Source organism: Erinaceus europaeus, chromosome 4 (assembly GCF_950295315.1).
Source record: "Erinaceus europaeus chromosome 4, mEriEur2.1, whole genome shotgun sequence".
Lineage (NCBI taxonomy): Eukaryota > Metazoa > Chordata > Mammalia > Eulipotyphla > Erinaceidae > Erinaceus > Erinaceus europaeus.
The window spans coordinates 36934389-36953911 of record NC_080165.1 but is presented as its reverse complement, the minus strand read 5'-3'; the positions used below and the strand labels follow the sequence as shown (position 1 = coordinate 36953911).

Here is a 19523-nt window from a genome sequence, read left to right as displayed (position 1 = left end):
AGTATCTCAAGTGGCTGGCTCTGAATCCAGCCAGCTTGCTCTCACCTTTATTGTCAGCACCTTCATGAACTCTTTGTAACCAGTCAGCTTGTGCTCAGTTTGAAGCTGATAAAAGCTTGGTACTGCAGTACAAGCTGGTGCAGTTCTGGTAGGAATTGGCCTGTAACCCGTTAATGTAAAATAAATGTAACTCCCTGTCCTCCATGTGGCCTCAGGTCTTGTTCTGGTTACTTTTGAGCCATGTTATGGAATTAAAAAAATTTTTTTTATTATTTATTTATTCCCTTTTGTTGCCCTTGTTGTTTTATTGTTGTAATCGTTGTTGGATAAGACAGAGAGAAATGGACGGGGGGGGGGGGGAGACAGAGAGGGGGAGAGAAAGATAGACACCTGCAGACCTGCTTCACTGCCTGTGAAGCGACTCCCCTGCAGGTGGGGAGCCAGGGGCTCGAACCGGGATTCTTAAGCTGGTTCTTGCGCTTTGTGCCACGTGCGTTTAACCCGCTGCGCTACTGTAGAACTCTCTGGAATTTTTATTACACTTGTAAAGTACTTATTTCAAGAGCTCATATGGGGCCTTCTCTCAGCTGCTTAAAGGGTCTTTCTCAATAAGATACATGCCTTGAGTTTTCTTTCTAGTTCCCATATATCTGGAAGTTAACACTAGCAGATTGAGAATGTTATATAAAATGACTACTATTACTACTACCACCACCCTATCACCTACCATCCTCCCCACCCAACACACACACACACACACACACACACAACCTTTGTTATAATAATAATAATATAATATTGTTCTTAATAATCCTGATCTCAGGGACTTTTCTTGGATTCACAACTTAAATTTTCGTAATAAACTGTCTCTAATATGGGTTGATATGAAGGTCTCCAAAAGTAAGTCTTATCACAAAGAGCATGTGCCTACTCCTAGATCTTTCACTCACTCATACAGGCCACAGAAGATAAGAACTCAGACACTGCAGACCCTACAGGTCTCAGTAAGGGGTATAACAGACTTGGAGACTTGGATAAACAGACTTGGATAAACAGGCTGCCATACTGATTAAGGGGACTGGGTGGGAATCATTTTGTGTGTAAATCCATCAATATCTAAGACTGAGTTCACTCATTGTACTTCTTTAGATTTTTTTTTTTTTTGGTAAGGGAATAACCCCATATTCCCAGTGGCATAAAATACTGATCCCGTTCACCTTTTCTCTTTGTAGGATGTGAAAGACACTTTGAGTAACTAAGTGCTGCATAAAAGCAGGATAGGTGGTGTGAGTAAAGAGAGCTGAAATCTTTGACCTCTTATTCCAGGAGTTTAGCTGTGAAACTGTAAACACCAGAGTTCATCTCTTTAAACCCCTGTACTATTAGGTTCAATGTTTCTCAGCTTTACTTTTAAGTGAGGAAAATGTTGAGACACTATCAAAGTGAGTGAATTCAGCAATTCCTAGATGCTGAGAATGAAGGAGCATTAAATTGTAATTAAGTTTACTACCTGTCCCTGGGCAGACACTCTCACCCTAAGAGAATGCTTTGTTATTTTAAATGGAACTGTTCATTGTCTTTTGTACAGAGACATAGCAGCACACTGGTTGTCTATGCAGACTGCTCAAATTCCTGCTGTATCATTCCAGTCAAATCACATCCTCAGTTTCCCCATCAGAAAAATGGAAATGTTAATAGTCCCTACATGTCATGAAAATTGAATACAGGGGGCCAGGTGGTGGCGCACTTGGTTGAGCGCACATGTTACAATGCTCAAGGACCCAGGTTCAAGTCCCTGGTCCCCACCTGCAGGGGGAAAGCTTCACAAGTGTTGAAGCAGTGCTGCAGGTGTCTCACTGTCTCTCTCCCTCTCTATCACTCCCTTCCCCATCAATTTCTGACTGTCTCTATCCAGCAAATAAATAAAGATTAAAAAAAATTTTTTTTTTTAAATTGAATACATCACATGGGTTTGAGACCCCTCCCCACGAGTGGTGAAGCAGGTCTTCAGGTATCTATCTTCCTCTCTATTTCTCTCTTCCCCCTCTCAATTTCTCTCTGTCCTATCAAAGAAAAATGGCTGCTAGGAGTGGTGGACTCATGGTAGTGGCACTGAGACCCAGCAATTAGCCTGGTGGCAAGAAAGAAAAAAATGAAGGAAGGAAGGAAAGCTGGTTAAGTGTGTCTACCTATTAAGTGTTCAGAAGTTTATATAGGACATGTTTATTCTTAGTTAACTCAGAGCAATGCAGGAAATATTGCTAAGGATTATGGAATCTGATGAAATTAGTTTCATAGGGTTTTAACCTAGTTAATCCTATTAATAAATGTGTTTTAAAAACCACCATTAAAAAACTTGTTATGAGGACCAAAAAATGTGAATTCTTGGTTTTTGGCAGTCTGCCACGCCCCACTCAAATCCAGAACGATGGGTCTGACAGGGTCAGCACCCAGGAAAACTCTCTTCAAAGAAGAAGAATTCTGGAAGTGGGTCTTGGCATCCTGAGCAGATCTAAATTGGAAACTCTGATTATTGTTTTCATTATGTACATGGTAATGATGCTGTGTAATTGGGGATGAACAGTCCCTGTTCCCAGATTAAATACAGATGAACAGGAAATGAGGTGGACAAAGTTATGGGTCATCAAATACATAAAGTTTTAGGAAAAACTCTTAATAATACTTACTCACCTCCTCTTATGAAATATGTTAAAACTCTACATAAAATACTATCTGCTAAGCCTATTACTCAGAAATGCATCACCCCATGAAGTACAACATTACTGTGTAAAACTGCAAGGCCATCTGATCAAGAAATGAGCTTTATTCCAGATATTGTTTATGTAAGACTGAAGGATATATAAACTCTCACTTGCTAAATAAAACTTGAGTTCAGATTCACCCACCAGCAGAGTGTGGTGTATTCTGTTATCCCCTGCGCGGACTCCTGACCCACCCTGGTGGTCACCTTCAGAGTTCCCTGATCCTTCCTGCTGCTCCTCGGCCTGAGTGGTCCTTCACAGCAGTCAATGTGACCCTGGATCCAGATACAGCTCATTGTGACCTTGTTCTGTCTGAGAATCTGAGATGAGTGTCAAGAAAATACTCCCTGTTAAAATTAACATAAAGCCTATTAACACTCCTAGGAGATTCACTCTCTTTCCCTGTGTCCAGGGGCATGAGGGATTCACTTCAGAAAGACAGAACTTTGAAGTGGACATAGAAGAATATGGATGGGATTTAGGAGTTTGGAAAAATGTGCCAAGGAACAGTGTTATGAAGCCAACACCTCAGTCTGGATTCTGGACCATCAGACTCTGCAAATGGAGGCAATTTTTGTTTGTTTGTTTGTTTTTGTTTTGTTTTGCCTGGGACTCAGTCTCAGTGCCTGCAGTACGAATCCACTGCTCCTGGTGGCCATCTTTTTTTTTTTTTTTCCTGTTGTTGTTATTGTATGGAAAAGATAGAAATTGAGAGAGGATTGAGAGGCAGAACGAGGGGAGAAATACAGACAACTGCAGACCTACTTCACCACTTGTGAAGCGACCCCCCTGCTCTCCTTTCAGGTGGGGAGTTACGCCTCAAACCCAGATTCTACTTGTGCTGTCCTTGTGCTTTGCACTACGTACATTTAACCACCTGGCCCCCCAAATGGATGCACTTTGAAGCCTTTACCTGGCCCCCAACTTCTCTTTTTTTGACTGACCATTCCCAGATTATGAAGGTTTTCTGGACTATGAAACTGGATTTGTGTCCTTTTACAACATGAATCCTGGCTCCCACATCTTCACTTTCCCTACAAATTTCCCAGAATTGTTAATAGTTGCTATGATTCATATTTGATGAAAGAGGTGTTATGTGCAGGCTTAATTTAAAAAATACATTTCATATGAAACCTGAATCACCTTAACTGAATTGACTAAGGACAAGACCATAGTGAAATCAGCCAAAACAAAAACACTGTTGATGACCAGAAAAATGTAATGTAATTGATAGTTATAACTTATAGTTGATACAAAATTTGATATTTTTGGCTATTGAGATCCTTTGACATGTCTCTCGGAATTGTGTAAATGAGGCAGAAGTGTTCTGTTTTGATGGTGCAGACATGGTTGCATCTCTGTTTCTGTATAGAGGACATAGATGCCAGATTTTACTCATTTTTCATAGCTTCATATGTTTTCCTAGTCATGCCCATAGAGGCTATATTTTAACATGAAAGTAGATAACTGGATATACCATTCCTAACTATGTCACTTTAACACAGCATTGAGTTTGAGCTAAAGACAATAGAGAAAAACAAACAGAAGAAACTTTCTGGGCCAGTCAGAGGTACACCTGGTTAAGTGTTCACATTATAGTGCACAAGCCCCAAGTTCAAGCCCCGGGTCCCACCTGCAGGGAGAAAGCTTCATGAGTGGTGAAGCAGAGCTGCAGGTATCTCTCTCCCTTTCTATCTCTCCCCTCTTAATTTTTCTCAGTCTCTGTCCAATAAGAAATAAAATTTAAAAATAAGAAAATCTCTCTACCCTTATTTGCCCCAAAATAAACATTTCCAAAGGTATTACCCATCCCCTCTCTAGCAGGAAGGATAAAAGCTAGTAACCAGAGACAATTTTAGACCCTTAGCTCAGACCCCACCCCACCCCCCATATATTTGCCTTCTTCCAAGTTAATTTATTTTGACTTGTCACTTTTCTAAAAATTTCTGGAGTTTTTTGTAGAATATTCTGTAAATCCAAGTTCTTATCACCTTTTTGAGTCATCCATCTCTAGTGCTCACATATTTATACAAAATGAACGCATGTGCAAGAAAAGCTGTTTTTCCTTTACTCTTATTCAGCACTTCACTTTTAACATCAAGTGTATGATGTCAAACCTATTTATGGATGTCTTACAATGTAATTCAATATGACAGTAACTGAAGTTAGAGCAAAGCCCACAGGTTATTGTCCTGGGCTGGGGAGGTAGCATAATGATTATGCAAAATTAAAATATATTAAAAGATCTTGGCCCCATCTCTTCCACACGTCCAGGTTGTAACTTGTATTTTTTACTAACTAGCTAGAAATCAGAGGTTCCCATGAATCTTTCTCTGATTTTGACTAAAAATCTAAAACTTGTCAGCTTCATCTTTCTGGTGACCTATGTCCACCCAGCAACAATGCAGGAGCCCACCCAGAAATCATCTCATTAGAACAAAAGACACTCTTATAACCCGAAAAAATTCTAAGGGATTCAACAGCTCTGTCAAGAATAAGCACTAAAGACAAAATACTAAGATAAAAGATGCTTTAATTCCCTATCACTTAAAATATTTAAAAGGATTTAATGTGCTCTGTACCAGAAACGGTGTCAGTGTGTGTGCATGCGTGACTACTTGCAACAATACATTCACTCTAACCTCCCATTGTCCTTTCGGTTTTTTTGTTTTTTTTTTCAGCTTAATTTACAAGAACCTAGTCATAAAACTATTTTTAAAAGTTTCATATGTCACACTGAAGATGTGGGGGAGAGGAACAGTGACAAGACTTGTCTTATCGAAGTCCACTCCCACATCCACCAAAATGGCTTCAATATACACCAACGCCTCTTATTGTTCTAGATGTTTGCTAGGCCCCAGTGGGTCCCAGCCCCACTTGGGCCTCTCCCCTTGGGCACCATATTAGCAATTTTAACAGTGAGTAAACGAAAAGTTTACTCTTTAACCAAAAAAGGGGAGTTTGGGGAAAACGTGAAAATGTACCCACTGACAAATGCCTTACAAATCACTATTTCCTCAAAATAATGGAAAATGGGTCGCAACCATTCCTAAACTCAAATGCATAAACAAAACATTGGCATCGGAGAACACTTGAGAACCTCAAATTTTAACACTGGGCACCAATTCAAGGTGGCTTGCCCAAGTTACCAGAGGACTGCATCTGGAACCCAATAGCCTCCAAATCTATGTGTACAGCCTATTTTTAAACAGATGCACCTGCATGCTACAGCTCTTTCTTTGAAAGGTTGGTGGCTCTTAAAAGAGCCGTTGGGTTACTGGGAGCCTCCAACCAAAATAATTTACTTTTTCTTAGGCGCTGCTTTCTTAGGTTTGGCAGCAGCCTTTGGCTTGGTAACCTTGGTCTTGGTCGCTTTGGGTTTCACAGCCTTAGCCTTGGCAGGGCTTTTGGCTGCTTTCTTCGGCTTCACAACCTTGGGCTTCTTGGGGCTCTTGGAAGCCTTTTTCGCTACGGCAGGCCTCTTAGCCTTTTTCGGCGTCTTGATTTTTTTAGCAGCTGCAGCAGCGACTTTCTTCGGCTTCTTGGCAGCGCTCGATGGCTTGCCTTTGGCTGCCACCTTTGTGGCGCTGGGCTTGGCTTCCGCGGAGGCCGCCTTCTTGTTGAGCTTGAAGGAGCCGGAAGCGCCGGTGCCCTTGGTCTGGACCAGGGTGCCTTTGCTCACCAGGCTCTTGAGCCCCAGCTTGATGCGGCTGTTGTTCTTCTCCACATCGTAGCCAGCGGCCGCCAGCGCCTTCTTGAGCGCAGCCAAGGAAACGCCGCTGCGCTCCTTGGAGGATGAAACAGTCTGCACGATCAGCTCGGAAACTGAAGGACCCGCAGGCTTCTTCTTGGCGGCAGCTGCAGCCTTTGCAGGCTTCTTAGTCTTCTTAACAGCTACAGCCTTTTCAGGAGTAGCAGAAGTTGTGGGAGCTGGTGGGGCAGTCTCAGACATCGTGAAGAGAAATAAAAGACAAGACTAACTGCTAAGATTCAACAAAGCAGAAAGACGCTTAATGCTCCAGAGCGTCCTATTTATACTGGAGGGTCGCGCTGTGATTGGTGAGTGTGAGAGTCCGCCCGCCCCTTCCCCTACCCCGCACCCTAGCGCCCCCTGGGCCACTGCCCAGTGTACCCATAGTAGCTGCGGCCTCTGGGACCTTAGCCCACTTTACTGCCCCGTGCTTAAAGCACCCCAAACAGCAACCTGGGCAATCTCTCAAGAAGGATAATGAATAGTAAACAAGGAAAGATCTGCTGCTCATTAACATAGAGACTACTTTTAAATAAGCATTTTGGGTATAGGGTAGGACTGTTTGTAAAAAAAAAAAAAAAAAAAAAAAAAGGAAATGCTAATAAGTTTCACCTGAAACTGGTAACTTTTTTTTTGCAGTGATTTTTTTTGTTTCTGTTATAGTCATTGTATTGGATGGTGGCGGGCGCGCGTGGAGGCGGGGGGGGGGGAAGGGTTGAGTGGGGTGTCTGGACAGAGGTTAGTGGGGACCTGGAGAGGTGGGGGCGGGGCAGGTATAGGTTTTTGGCTCAGGTTTGGGACAAATTCTCCAAGTCTTTACTTTTCCTGGGGACAACAAAAGCTACATTGCCTGGTGACCTTTTATCTGTTTGGTCGCATTCACTTACACCCAAGTTGCAGGTGTGGAAAACAATATGGAGAAACTTTCAGTAACTAAATTCTAGGATACACTTAAGAAATTTTCTGTCTTTCTTGACCTTCAAACGAATACTTAGCAGGGACCGTGTCTGTACAGCATATGTATTCCATAAAGCTTTCAGAAACTCAAAATCTAGCAGACGTGAGGCACTGATTAAGTGTTGAGTGGACTAAACAGTTCTCTAAAACAAAAAGCAAGGTTGTGGGCTAAAGATGAAAGCAAGAGGACACAGCATCAAGTAGGAAAACATTCTTCCTTGTCTGTAGCTGCATAGAACATGTAAAAACAATGATGCCAAAGTGTTTTCAAATTTAGAATCAGATTAAGAAATGAAAGAACAGAATGCCCCATTTCCTCACAGTTATGCTCTGGGTATATTCCTAGTGGCAGGGAGGATGAGATGCTGAGTGTCATATTCGCTAACCTTTCATTCTGTTGCTTTCAGACAAATCCACACTGCCTAAAGTTAACCAGATGTTTTTCTCCTCCACCTCCTCCTCTTCTTCTTCTTCTTTTTTTTTCCTTACAGCTATTAACTTCGCGATCCCAGACTCTCATTTCGTACTTCTCAACCTTCCTATTGCCTATTTTTAAGTCGTTTCTTTAATGAATCACATTTCTGCCAACCGTTGAAGCTGTGTGTAAATACCCTTCCTTTGAGAAGTAATTGATATAATTTTCCAAGAGGTGACAGCCTCATAAGCGAACAATGTTATGAAAGTAAAATAAATATATAATAATGAAGGCATTCCAACGAACGTAGCTTTTAATAGTAATACTAGGCTCAGGATTTTCAAGTAAAACAGGGTTCAAGTGAAAAATGAGAGCCCTCATGCAAAGGAGGGATGCTAGATCTGTATTTCTAGTGGACGTCCAGGATGATAGAAATAACCAATCAAAAGATAGGAACTAGAGTACTATTTCTATATATACTATAAATTTCACTCACGTTTTTGGAATCTTTTTTTTAAAGTACTATTTTTTGGTCAGGTTTTCGAGACGGGACACTTATTGAGGACCATAATTCAGTATTTGACGCTAACTCGTTCTTTCTTTCACAAATGTTTCAGATGGTGGGGTCGGCCCAGAAACACAACATTGGTGCTGAAGAAGCCAACTACCACCATTTTGTATTTGTAAGCCTAAAACAAGCAAGGACTCCAGGATGTTTCCAAGTACAAATACTGCAGCGTATAAATAATTTAAAACAAAACAACTGGCTACAGGAAATGCTTCTAAACACTAATATTTACCATCTTTGGGGGTTATGTGTTCCTTTACTGAAAAAGTCTTCAATTTAAATACTAAAAGAGATTCAATGGTGAAGTTTCAGAATCTTGTCGCTTCCAGGTTACTACTGAAGAGGGTGTTCAAAGAATAAATGGCCGGGGGTGGTGGTAGGGTCAATACTCTCTCGATCTTGTTACAAGAAGTAAGCAAAATGGGGAAAACATTTCAGTCAATGTTGTTTTATGAGATCAAAGTTTTGCATCCGATCGTCTTGGAGGATAAAAATTGGAAGCAAATTGAAAAAAAAAAAAAAAAAAGCCCTAGCCTAGCAAGTAAAATTATTAGCCAATGAGATTGCACGATACTAACAAGGCTTAAAAGTTAACCAACCAGCCTTCAGCTTCACGCTAATTTTTCTTTTTTTTTTTTTTTCTGCCCAATCGCTACGCAAGACCGGCTATATAAGTATTGCCAACCAGTGTCTAATTTATTTAAATAGGGGTAGAAGTTTGCTTTTTGTTATAACACACTTACTATGGCCCGTACTAAGCAGACCGCTCGCAAATCCACCGGCGGCAAGGCGCCGCGCAAGCAGCTGGCCACCAAGGCAGCTCGGAAAAGCGCTCCGGCCACCGGCGGCGTGAAGAAGCCCCATCGCTACCGGCCCGGGACCGTGGCCCTCCGCGAGATCCGCCGCTACCAGAAGTCCACCGAACTGCTGATCCGCAAGCTGCCGTTCCAGCGGCTGGTGCGGGAGATCGCCCAGGACTTCAAGACCGACCTGCGCTTCCAGAGCTCCGCTGTGATGGCTCTGCAGGAAGCTTGTGAGGCCTACCTGGTGGGGCTGTTTGAGGACACCAACCTGTGTGCCATCCATGCTAAGCGTGTGACCATCATGCCCAAGGACATCCAGCTTGCCCGCCGCATCCGTGGTGAGAGAGCATAAGCTGCTTTACCATTTACAAACGAAATGCCAAAGGCTCTTTTGAGAGCCACTCATGTTTTCAAAAGAAAGCTGTGATATACTAACTATACCTAGATGATCTTCTGTGGTTCTGTAACCTCAACCTGTAAGTTATTAAGGAGTCCTGTGAATGCCAAAACACCTGTGCAAACTTAAGACGCAAATAGCACACAAAACTTTGCCCAGTGGTAAAATCTGAGTTAATTAAAAGACTGCAGTTACAGGAAAGCTAGATTGCTAGAATAAAGTACATTTCTTTCAAGGTCAGTTCAAACCTTAGCAATGTCTTCTACTCCCTTAACCACACAGCCTTATACTATTAAGCCTCAAAAGCGCATGGGAAGGCCGTGTATTTTCCGTCGGAACATAGTTATGTTTTTTTTTTTTAATGAAAGGCAATTGTTTACAGACACTGGATTAGAAAAATGGTCAAACTGGACTTTTATTTTTCCCTCTACCTACTCCCGTAGATTCCCGGGTCTTGGAAGCGGGATTAACGGAAACTGCGTCACGTTTCCCGCCAGTCGTTGGGGGCGGGGTAAAAGGCGGAGCGAGGGCAAGGATTATTTATATACGGATTGTCTCATTTGTTCTTTTTCTTGCTTTCACCCTGGGAGGTCATGTCTGGAAGGGGTAAAGGCGGTAAGGGCCTTGGGAAAGGCGGCGCCAAGCGTCACCGAAAAGTCCTCCGTGACAACATCGCCATCAGGCGTCTGGCTCGTCGCGGCGGCGGCGTGAAGCGCCATCTCCGGCCTCATCTATGAGGAGACCCGCTCTATGCGCTCAAGCGCCAGGGGCGCACCCTCTACGGCTTCGGCGGCTAAATCCTGCAGGCGATTTGATTTAAAAGAACTAAGGCCCTTTTAAGGGCCACTCATTTTACTCTAATAGGAAGTGGCTATAATTTGGTGCAGTGTACGTAAACCACCACCCACTTAACACATAGTGTTAATATATTACGCCGCAACTCGAAAAGCTAACTACAGCTCCTTCAGAGTAGTGGGCGGCCCTGAAAAGGGCCTTTTGAAGACAAGTGTAAACCTATTGGTTTAACCGCCAAAACCGTAGAGGGTGCGTCCCTGGCGCTTGAGGGCATAGACGACATCCATGGCGGTGACGGTTTTGCGCTTGGCGTGTTCGGTGTAGGTGACGGCGTCCCGGATCACGTTCTCCAGAAACACCTTTAGGACCCCGCGGGTCTCCTCGTAGATAAGGCCGGAGATGCGCTTCACGCCGCCGCGACGAGCCAGACGCCTGATGGCGGGCTTGGTGATGCCCTGGATGTTGTCACGGAGGACTTTTCGGTGACGCTTAGCGCCGCCTTTCCCAAGGCCCTTACCGCCCTTACCCCGTCCAGACATAGCTACGAAAACTGTCCGTTCTCCGAGAAAGAATGAACTCTGTGATAGGTGATCAGCAATTATAGGCTGTAATCGGACCTCATTGAAAACCGAATGCAAAGTGGCGGGAATAAGGCAGTTAGCTCCGCCTTAGACTCCACCCCCTGCCTGGCAAGTTAACCATGGCAAAGTTAACTTTGTACAGTGATAGACACATTTTTAAAAACTTTAATTCAACTCCCAATATTTGAGTCAGAAGCTATTGATTCTGACGAGAATTTTAATAGTGATTTACGTATCATGATAACACTGTGTTTTTCTCATCCATAAAGGATTTTTGAAGTAAATTTTTACTGTGAAATATGGCACCATCTCAAAATATACCTCTTTGGCTTGAAGGGTAACAATATGCTACTTCAAAATAAACCCCACAATGATTTTGGGTCCATACTCCCAGAGGGATAAAGAATAGGGAAGCTATCAAGGAGAGGATTGGATATGGAGCTTTGGGGGTGGGCAATGTGTGGAAATATACCCCTCTTATCCTATGGTCTTATCAATGTTTCCATTTTATAAATAAAAAATAAATAAAAGTAAACTTCTTTGGCATAGTGCCATAAAAAATCGATAGGCTACTGGTGGACGCCCACTTCCGCATTCCAATATCCATTCCATCAGAGTGGCAGGCTCAAATTGTAGTCAACCTGCCCTCACCTTTGTCAGCACCTGGATGGGCTCTGTTTATAACCAATCAACTTGTGCCGCGCCCAGTTTGAAATTGATAAAAGCGGAGTGCTGTGGTACAAACTTGTGCATGTCTGATGGGAATCTGCCTGTAACATAAAATAAATGTAATTCCTTGCCTTCCATATGGCCTCAGGTCTCCTTCATTGTCTACTTTTTAGTTATATTACGGAGGTTTTTTTTATTACAATGGGATTATTTTGAATTGATAAAACTAATATTTTAAAAGGAAATCTCATTCTATTTGTCTCCCCCGCACTAAAGAGAAAGATGAATAAAACACCAGGGATTTTTAAACACATAGGAGATAGGTGATAAGATCACTTACTCTTAGTTTTTTGATTAACTTCCATAATTGACTATTCAGTCTGCCCTCAACATTTTATTTATTTATTTTTTGCTGAATATGGTGAAGTGGTGACCTGGAACAGTTTGGAAACTTAGTTTTTCTATTTGCCATGTATTTCTTTCTTGTTAATCTTTTTATTACAGAGACCCAAGTAAAATTCAGGGAAAAAAAAAATTCTCTCCAATAACTGTTGACTAACCTTTCCCTGGTTTTCTTCATCTGCAAACTTGGGTAAAGAGTACTCATGGACACTTTGGAAGCTTGTATTATAAATAATGTAGGGGTAATGAATGTAGGGGGATTGGAAGTTAATCCAGACAAAAAATATATTTGGTAGATTGAAGTGGACTTTCTGTAAATTTAGTGTAACATATATACATGTTGATGTTCAGTAAAATGTATAATGCATATATTTCAAAACTGCTGAATCTGGAAACCATGATTTAAAGATTATCAAAAAGCTAAATCAATTCACAAGAAAAGTCAAGTGATAACAGTTAAGTTTTACATAAATGTGACTAGATTTTAACTCTTAACGATTAAGAATTTACCTGGAACTAGAATAGTACCAAGACCTACATTTTCAGACTTTTGCTCCCAATAGACAGACATTAGCACAACATATATCATGAGGACTTCCAATCATCTCAATTAATAAAGCACAGGCTATTGATGGGTATTTTGATTTCCATGTGATATTAAAAAATAAAAGGAAAGCATGATGGCTATGCAAACAGACTCTCGTGCCTGAGGCTCCAAAGTCCCAGGTTCAATCCCCTGCACCACCATAAAATAGAGCTGAGCAGTGCTCTGGTAACTTAAAAAAAAAAAAAGCATATTAAAAATTTTAAGAATGTATTTAAGCAGAAATGATACTGAACTGGTTGCTTTAGTTACTGTTTTGGTTAGTTATCTTTCCTGCATTGCTGTGTCTGGGAAAAGTTTAGCTTTAGCATAAGATACAACACTGGGGGGTAGGAGGGGAGCCTTTTAAGAGGGTAGAACCTAGCTAGGGTTAGAGAACATGACAAGCAATTAAAGACAAAGTATGGCAATAACCTTGGTTACTATAGATACAGGTTGGCACATTTGCTTTTTCTTTATCTAACATCTTACTTTCTTCCTTATAAAGTTCAGCCCAACCTTCTCTGTCTCAATTTTGTTTTCACTTTGACCTTCTACAAAATCACCTGCTCTGTCTCAAAATTCCTGCATATACTCAGTCTTTCTACACGTTCTTAATCCTTTATATTCTCAGTTATGAGGCCTTTTTACAACCACACCACATTCTGAGCTAAAATTTTTGAAAATTGCTTATCAGAACCAGGTTGCTGATCAATTGACCCATAGATAGATTAAATCAATCTAGCCAAAGGTGTTGAGTAACCTTTTTTCTACCTCCTCTTCCTTTTCTAAGAACAGATTTTTTTTGGGGGGAGGGGACCTTCCTGTAGAGACAGGAAGACCTGCTAGACAATTCTAAAAGAGGTGTAACACTAAGAACAGGTAATTTTTTTTTTAATGACCTGATAATGGTTAAGATTTTAAGACTACACTGGTATAGCGTCACATCACATCCATGACCAATGGAAAACTTAAAAACCTGAAACAGAAGGGGATCCAAATATAGTAATTCACAATAGACCCAAAACTAGGTTACTTACTGCAAAGTCACTTTTAGGAAAGGCCTACTAACTAAAACTAAATGGTTTATTCTTTGAAGGGTAAAAACGAAATCCTTTTGAAATGATTACCACACAAACGTCTTACTAAAACCCCTTTTAAATTGTTTTGTTTTTACCAGAGCACTGCTCAACTCTGGCTTATGGCGGTGTGGGGGATTAAACCTGGGTCTTGAGAACCTCAGGCATGAAAGTCTCCTCGCATAACGATTATGCTATACTGCCACTTAAATTACGTTTTTAACATTGCTTTACTCTTAAAGGTGCTTCTGTCTCTTCTGTCCTCATAATGTAGCTTTTGCAGCTTGTGTTGTCTCCTTAGAAAAATTAAAAAAAAAATTCACAGCCTCGACCCCTCAATATAAACCTACGGTTCCTTTTGCCCACGTCTATCAAACTGTCTGGGAAATAAATTTAACAAAGAACGTAAAATTGCTACTCTACATACTGCATAAATATTTACACAGCAGCTATCTTAATAGCCATTCTAAGAAATACTCAGCACGATGAGTAGCATATTCCAATTAAGAATGTACTCAAGTTTAAGGATCAAAAGATGCACAAAACTAGCCACCACAGCTTCTTTCGCTGAAATTATTGGGTGGCTCTGAAAAGAGCCTTTGGGTTAAGAACTGCCTGTAGGCAAGTCCAGGTAAAACGGAGTTTTAAGCCCTCTCGCCACGGATGCGGCGGGCAAGCTGGATGTCCTTGGGCATGATGGTCACACGCTTAGCATGGATAGCACACAGGTTGGTGTCCTCAAACAGCCCCACCAGGTAGGCCTCACAAGCCTCCTGCAGAGCCATCACAGCGGAGCTCTGGAAGCGCAGGTCTGTCTTGAAATCCTGAGCGATCTCCCGCACCAGCCGCTGGAACGGCAGCTTGCGGATCAGCAGTTCGGTGGACTTCTGGTAGCGGCGGATCTCGCGGAGGGCCACGGTCCCGGGCCGGTAGCGATGGGGTTTCTTCACGCCGCCGGTGGCCGGAGCACTTTTCCGAGCTGCCTTGGTGGCCAGCTGTTTGCGCGGCGCCTTGCCGCCGGTAGATTTGCGAGCGGTCTGCTTGGTACGAGCCATGTTACCACACTTCTGTAAGTGTAGGTTCCAGAAAGACTGAAAAAGAACAGCATGTCACCCTTCTTTTATAGAAAGAGATGCCCAGTTATTGGATCCAAGAGCATTCAAAACTCCCCGCCCTCTCTTCGGATTGGTCTATCTTCAGGTGCCGCATGCGTTAAAGCTACCTTCAGATTGGCGAGTGAGTCAAATCCTTCTCGAATTACTGTGGCGTGTCAATTTACCTTTTGCCTTCTGTAGACTGAGAAAATCATGCTTTGCAGGATTCTTTTAAATTGTAAACCAATATGAAATATTTCAGCATGTCAGACAACTCGAATGGATTTTATTTCTAAATAAGTGACAGGTATTTTGATGCTCTTTATAGGTAAATTCAAGTGTTGCATCTAAAATGAGAACCTTCCGGGCATGGCACAATATTGGAAACAGGAAAACAAGCCTTTCGATAGGGTAGGGGTTTTTTTGCTTTTCTTTTAGTAGAGGTTTAAGCTATTTACTGTTGAGCATAATAGCAGGGGCTAAATCTTCCACATTTAAGATACATATATATATATTCAGCTCCAAAACCATAACTTGAGCTTTTAGAAAGACTAGATACCCTCAAACTGTGAAAATTGCTTAATGGAGACTATTAGATTCACGGTGTTCTAGAACACTTGTAAGGCAAGTAAGACCTGGCAACTTGCGGCTTATAATGTAACAGCAGTTTCTATAGAAATTGTTGGTGGCTCTGAAAAGAGCCTTTTGATGTTTTCTCTTTGAGACTAGATAGTGATCGTAGTGCCCCTTACTTCCCTTTAGCCTTGTGGTGGCTCTCAGTCTTCTTGGGAAGTAGCACAGCTTGGATGTTGGGCAGGACGCCTCCCTGCGCAATGGTTACGCGGCCCAGCAGCTTATTGAGCTCCTCGTCGTTGCGGATGGCCAGCTGCAGGTGGCGCGGGATGATGCGGGTCTTCTTGTTGTCGCGGGCCGCGTTGCCCGCCAGCTCCAGGATCTCGGCCGTCAGGTACTCCAGCACCGCCGCCAAGTACACCGGGGCGCCGGCTCCGACGCGCTCCGAGTAGTTGCCCTTGCGGAGCAGGCGGTGCACTCGGCCCACCGGGAACTGCAGGCCGGCGCGAGAAGAGCGAGTTTTGGCTTTGGCGCGAGCCTTGCCACCCTGTTTGCCACGACCCGACATGCTAAAGGAAGCGATAAAAAGACAGCAAAGGCTAACTGTAAAAGTGAGAAATATAGCAAGGCAAAAAGGCTAGAGAGGTATTTATACTAAATGGAGGCAACACGTTTGAATTCCTCCCATTGGCTAAACTTTTTAACCAATGGTAAATGAGATTTTGGATCCTTCATTTGCATACTTGTGAGGTCCTTTAATGTCTGATTAGCAGCAATAGTACTAGTACTAAGTCACTGTTACATTTTCAGTATACGACTATCAGTGTACTACTATTATAATTAATCAGAAGCAAGAGTGGTTGTTAATCTGGCTTTTGACTATTAGCTCTTTTCCTGGTTTGTGACTCAGAAATTTAGAAGGATAATTTCAGGATAAATCCTGTTACTAGCAGGTATTCCTTTGCCTGGTATTGCTTTGATTATTAAACCTGGCAATGGAAAAGGAGAGAGAAAACAATTTTATGTCATAGTCTTAAACTATCTGGATAATGGAAAAGGTTGGGGTGGACGGAGGCAGAAGAGAGATGAAATGAGAAGGGAAAGAAAATAAAGGGAGGAAAATCTCAATGACTCAGCCACAGCTCTAATACAGCTAATAAAACACACCACAGAAAGAGCTCATGCTCTTAAAAAATTCTGGGCTCCAGAAGAAAGGTACAGCATATATTGAAATGAAAAATCCACAGGCAAAACAATGAAGGAGAGAAAGCCACTGCAAGATGTGGACTGTGACACATTCCACAATTCAAAGGGGAAACCTTGTTGGATTCTGTAGCCAATCTTCTCTCATTTTTTTTTTATATTGTCACATAGACTGTTACCATTAGCCTGAAAAAAGAGAAAAGGCTGAGTGCTGAGGCAGAAAGTTGTTCAGTCCTGGTAAAAATTTACCTCAGCCCTGTTAAGGAAACATAAACTTAATTCCCTGCCTTCCAAGTGGTCTCATTCTTGTTCTACAATTACATTTGATCTGTAACACTGGAGAGCTAAATTGTAGTCAGGATTTTTCCTGTAACAATATTCCAGGCTGCGAGCAGAAAAGCATCATCCCAAAAGCAGATTAGAGGAGGTGGATATCTTCAACCCACTGCTCAAGGTCTGGTTGTCTTAGTTACTGTTATCTTTTTCCTGTATAGCTGTTTGGAGGAAGGCTAGTCTCAAGATTTACTGGAACATCACTTTAAAGGGGCTGAGGTCTTACATCATTCAGTGGCTGCCTTGGTGATGAGCAGGATAAATATATCACATGGGTGAAATAGACCTTCCTCAAGGTCTTATGATGTCTGGCCGGACAGGTCTGGGCTTTATCTTCTGTACATTAGGGCTTCCTACAGAAGTTTGATTAGTTAGCTCTTTCACTGTCTTATCATTCTTTCTTTTTATTTCAATGAAGAGGACTATCCTTGTCTTAGAGATTTCAAAACTGAGAAATCTACAATGATTATGTACCCTTGCCAAGATAATGTGTTCTTGAGAGCTAGCACCCCAATGCCTAACTGGAAAGTCTTTGCATTATTTCACTGTCAGCCTTCTTTGCATTTAGCTACAACATTGGGAATTCTGTCAATGTTTCATTCAGAATACTCACCAATCATCTCCAAATCCTACAATACCCAGTATGGCTAGAGGACTTAGGACATTGAAACATATACCATAAGTAGTTTCCTAGAATTACTACTTGTATTATAAAGTATACACAAGTGTGTGTTACTGTAATAAAGATTCCATAACTCAAAAGTAACCACAATGAGACCAGAAGCCACATGGAGTTGCAGGGAGGTAGGTTTAGTTTACATTGATGGGTTACAGGCCCATTCCTACCAGATCTGCACAAACTGGTACCATAGTACCCACTTTCATCAGTTTCAAACTGGGCATAGTACAAGCTGATTGGCTACAGTGTCCATCAAGGTGCTGACAATAAAGGTGAGAGCAGGTTGACTACAATGAGAGGCTGTCAATCAGGATAGTGGAATGCAGAAATAGGGTGGGGGTGGTGGGGGTGGTGGTCCACCAGCAGCCTATGGGTTTTTTCGTTTCATTACTCTTAGAGAAAGAAATTTTGGACAAGAAGAAAATGCTAACAGGTGTGGATGTGACATAGAAAAAGAAGCACACCAGTCAGCATTCTCTTCTTGTGCCCATTTGTGCTTCTAGGAGACTAGGACTCCAACAATCTTTGATTGAGCAATTATCATACAGGTAAGCTTGAGAATATCTGAACTTTAGCCTAGATAGGAGCTTATTTACATTTGACAACTCAGTGGCTCCTTTCCCCATTTAACAGTCTAGCACCTTTGTCAAAGGTTAGATGTCCATAGGTGTGGGGATTTATTTCTGTACTCTCAATTCTATTCCACTGGTCAGTGTGTCTATTGATGTTCCAGTACCAAACAGTTTTGACTACAATGGCCTTATACAGTTTGAAACCTGGGAGGGTGATGCCTCAAGTTCTGTTCTTCTCAAGATTGTTTTGGCAATTCTCTGTCTTTTCTAGTTCCAAATTAACATTCTATTCTCCTAAAAATTGACTAGAATCTGGATGGGGATTACATTACATTTGTATATGGCTCTGGATAGTATACTCATTCTTCCAACCCATGAACATGGAATATCTTTCCACTTCTTTGTGTCTTTTTCTATTTCCTTGATTTCCTAATTTTCAGTATACAAGTCTTTCACTTCTTTTGTTAAGTTTATTCCTAGATATTTTACTGGGTTTGTTGCTATAATAAAAGGAATTGATTTCTGAATTTCTTCTAACTTAGTGTCTACATAAAGGAATGGCACTGACTTTTACATGTTAATTTTGTAGCTTGACACCTTGCTATATTGCCTGATAATTTCCAGGAGCTTCCCACTATATTCTTTAGGTTTTCCTATGTATATTATCATATCATCTGCAAATAGTGAAAGTTTGACTTCTCTTCCAGTCTATATCCCTTTTAATTCCTTGCCCCTGCCTGATTGCTATGCAAGAATTGCTAACACTGTGTTGAATAGTCATGGTGATGGGAACAGCCCTGTATAGTACTTGACCTAAGGGGGGGTGCTTCCAGTTTTTTACCAATGAATATGATGCTGGCTGTAGATAGGATATATATATATTCCACTATCTGAGGAGTTTTCCACCTATGGTATTTCCATTTTCTGTAGCATTTTGATCATGAAAAGATATTGGATTTTATCACTTTCTCTACATCTGTTGATATAATCATGCAGTTTTTGGTTTTCCTTTTATTGATGTAGTAGATCGCAGGGACATATATATATATATATATATATATATATATATATATCCAACCTTGTATCCCTGAGATAAACCCCACCTAGTCATGATGAACAATCTTTTAGTATACTATTATATCTGGTTGGCAAGACGTTTGTTCAGTATTTTAGCACATAAGTTACCTTTATTGTAACTATCAAGCTTAAAAAAAAAAACTTGACTTAAATTCCTCTAAAACTTAAGATTTTTTTTTGTTTGTTTTTTTGTTTTTTTTTTAACCAGAGCACTGTCCAGCTCTGGTTTA

General features: G+C 41.5%; 4 protein-coding genes and 1 non-coding gene across 5 annotated transcripts; all 5 read right to left on the bottom strand.

The window, feature by feature from the left end:
• Positions 1-6063: 6063 nt before the first annotated feature.
• H1-1 (H1.1 linker histone, cluster member) lies at positions 6064-6749 on the bottom strand. The gene has a single exon (XM_007534561.2). The coding sequence runs from the start codon at positions 6712-6714 to the stop codon at positions 6064-6066; it is 651 nt and encodes a 216-aa protein (XP_007534623.1). The 5' UTR covers positions 6715-6749.
• Positions 6750-10254: 3505 nt separating this feature from the next.
• LOC132538042 (histone H4) lies at positions 10255-11027 on the bottom strand. Its single transcript, XM_060189258.1, has one exon. The coding sequence runs from the start codon at positions 10985-10987 to the stop codon at positions 10676-10678; it is 312 nt and encodes a 103-aa protein (XP_060045241.1). The 5' UTR covers positions 10988-11027; the 3' UTR covers positions 10255-10675.
• Positions 11028-13497: 2470 nt separating this feature from the next.
• LOC132538482 (U7 small nuclear RNA) lies at positions 13498-13558 on the bottom strand. Its single transcript, XR_009549838.1, has one exon. It is a non-coding gene; the product is annotated as a U7 small nuclear RNA (small nuclear RNA).
• A 783-nt stretch (positions 13559-14341) lies between these two features.
• On the bottom strand, positions 14342-14930 carry LOC132538038 (histone H3.1). Its single transcript, XM_060189250.1, has one exon. The coding sequence runs from the start codon at positions 14815-14817 to the stop codon at positions 14407-14409; it is 411 nt and encodes a 136-aa protein (XP_060045233.1). The 5' UTR covers positions 14818-14930; the 3' UTR covers positions 14342-14406.
• A 455-nt stretch (positions 14931-15385) lies between these two features.
• Positions 15386-16095, bottom strand: LOC103123903 (histone H2A type 1-B). Its single transcript, XM_007534578.2, has one exon. It carries the CDS (start codon positions 15995-15997, stop codon positions 15605-15607), a length of 393 nt encoding a protein of 130 aa, XP_007534640.1. The 5' UTR covers positions 15998-16095; the 3' UTR covers positions 15386-15604.
• Positions 16096-19523: the final 3428 nt, after the last annotated feature.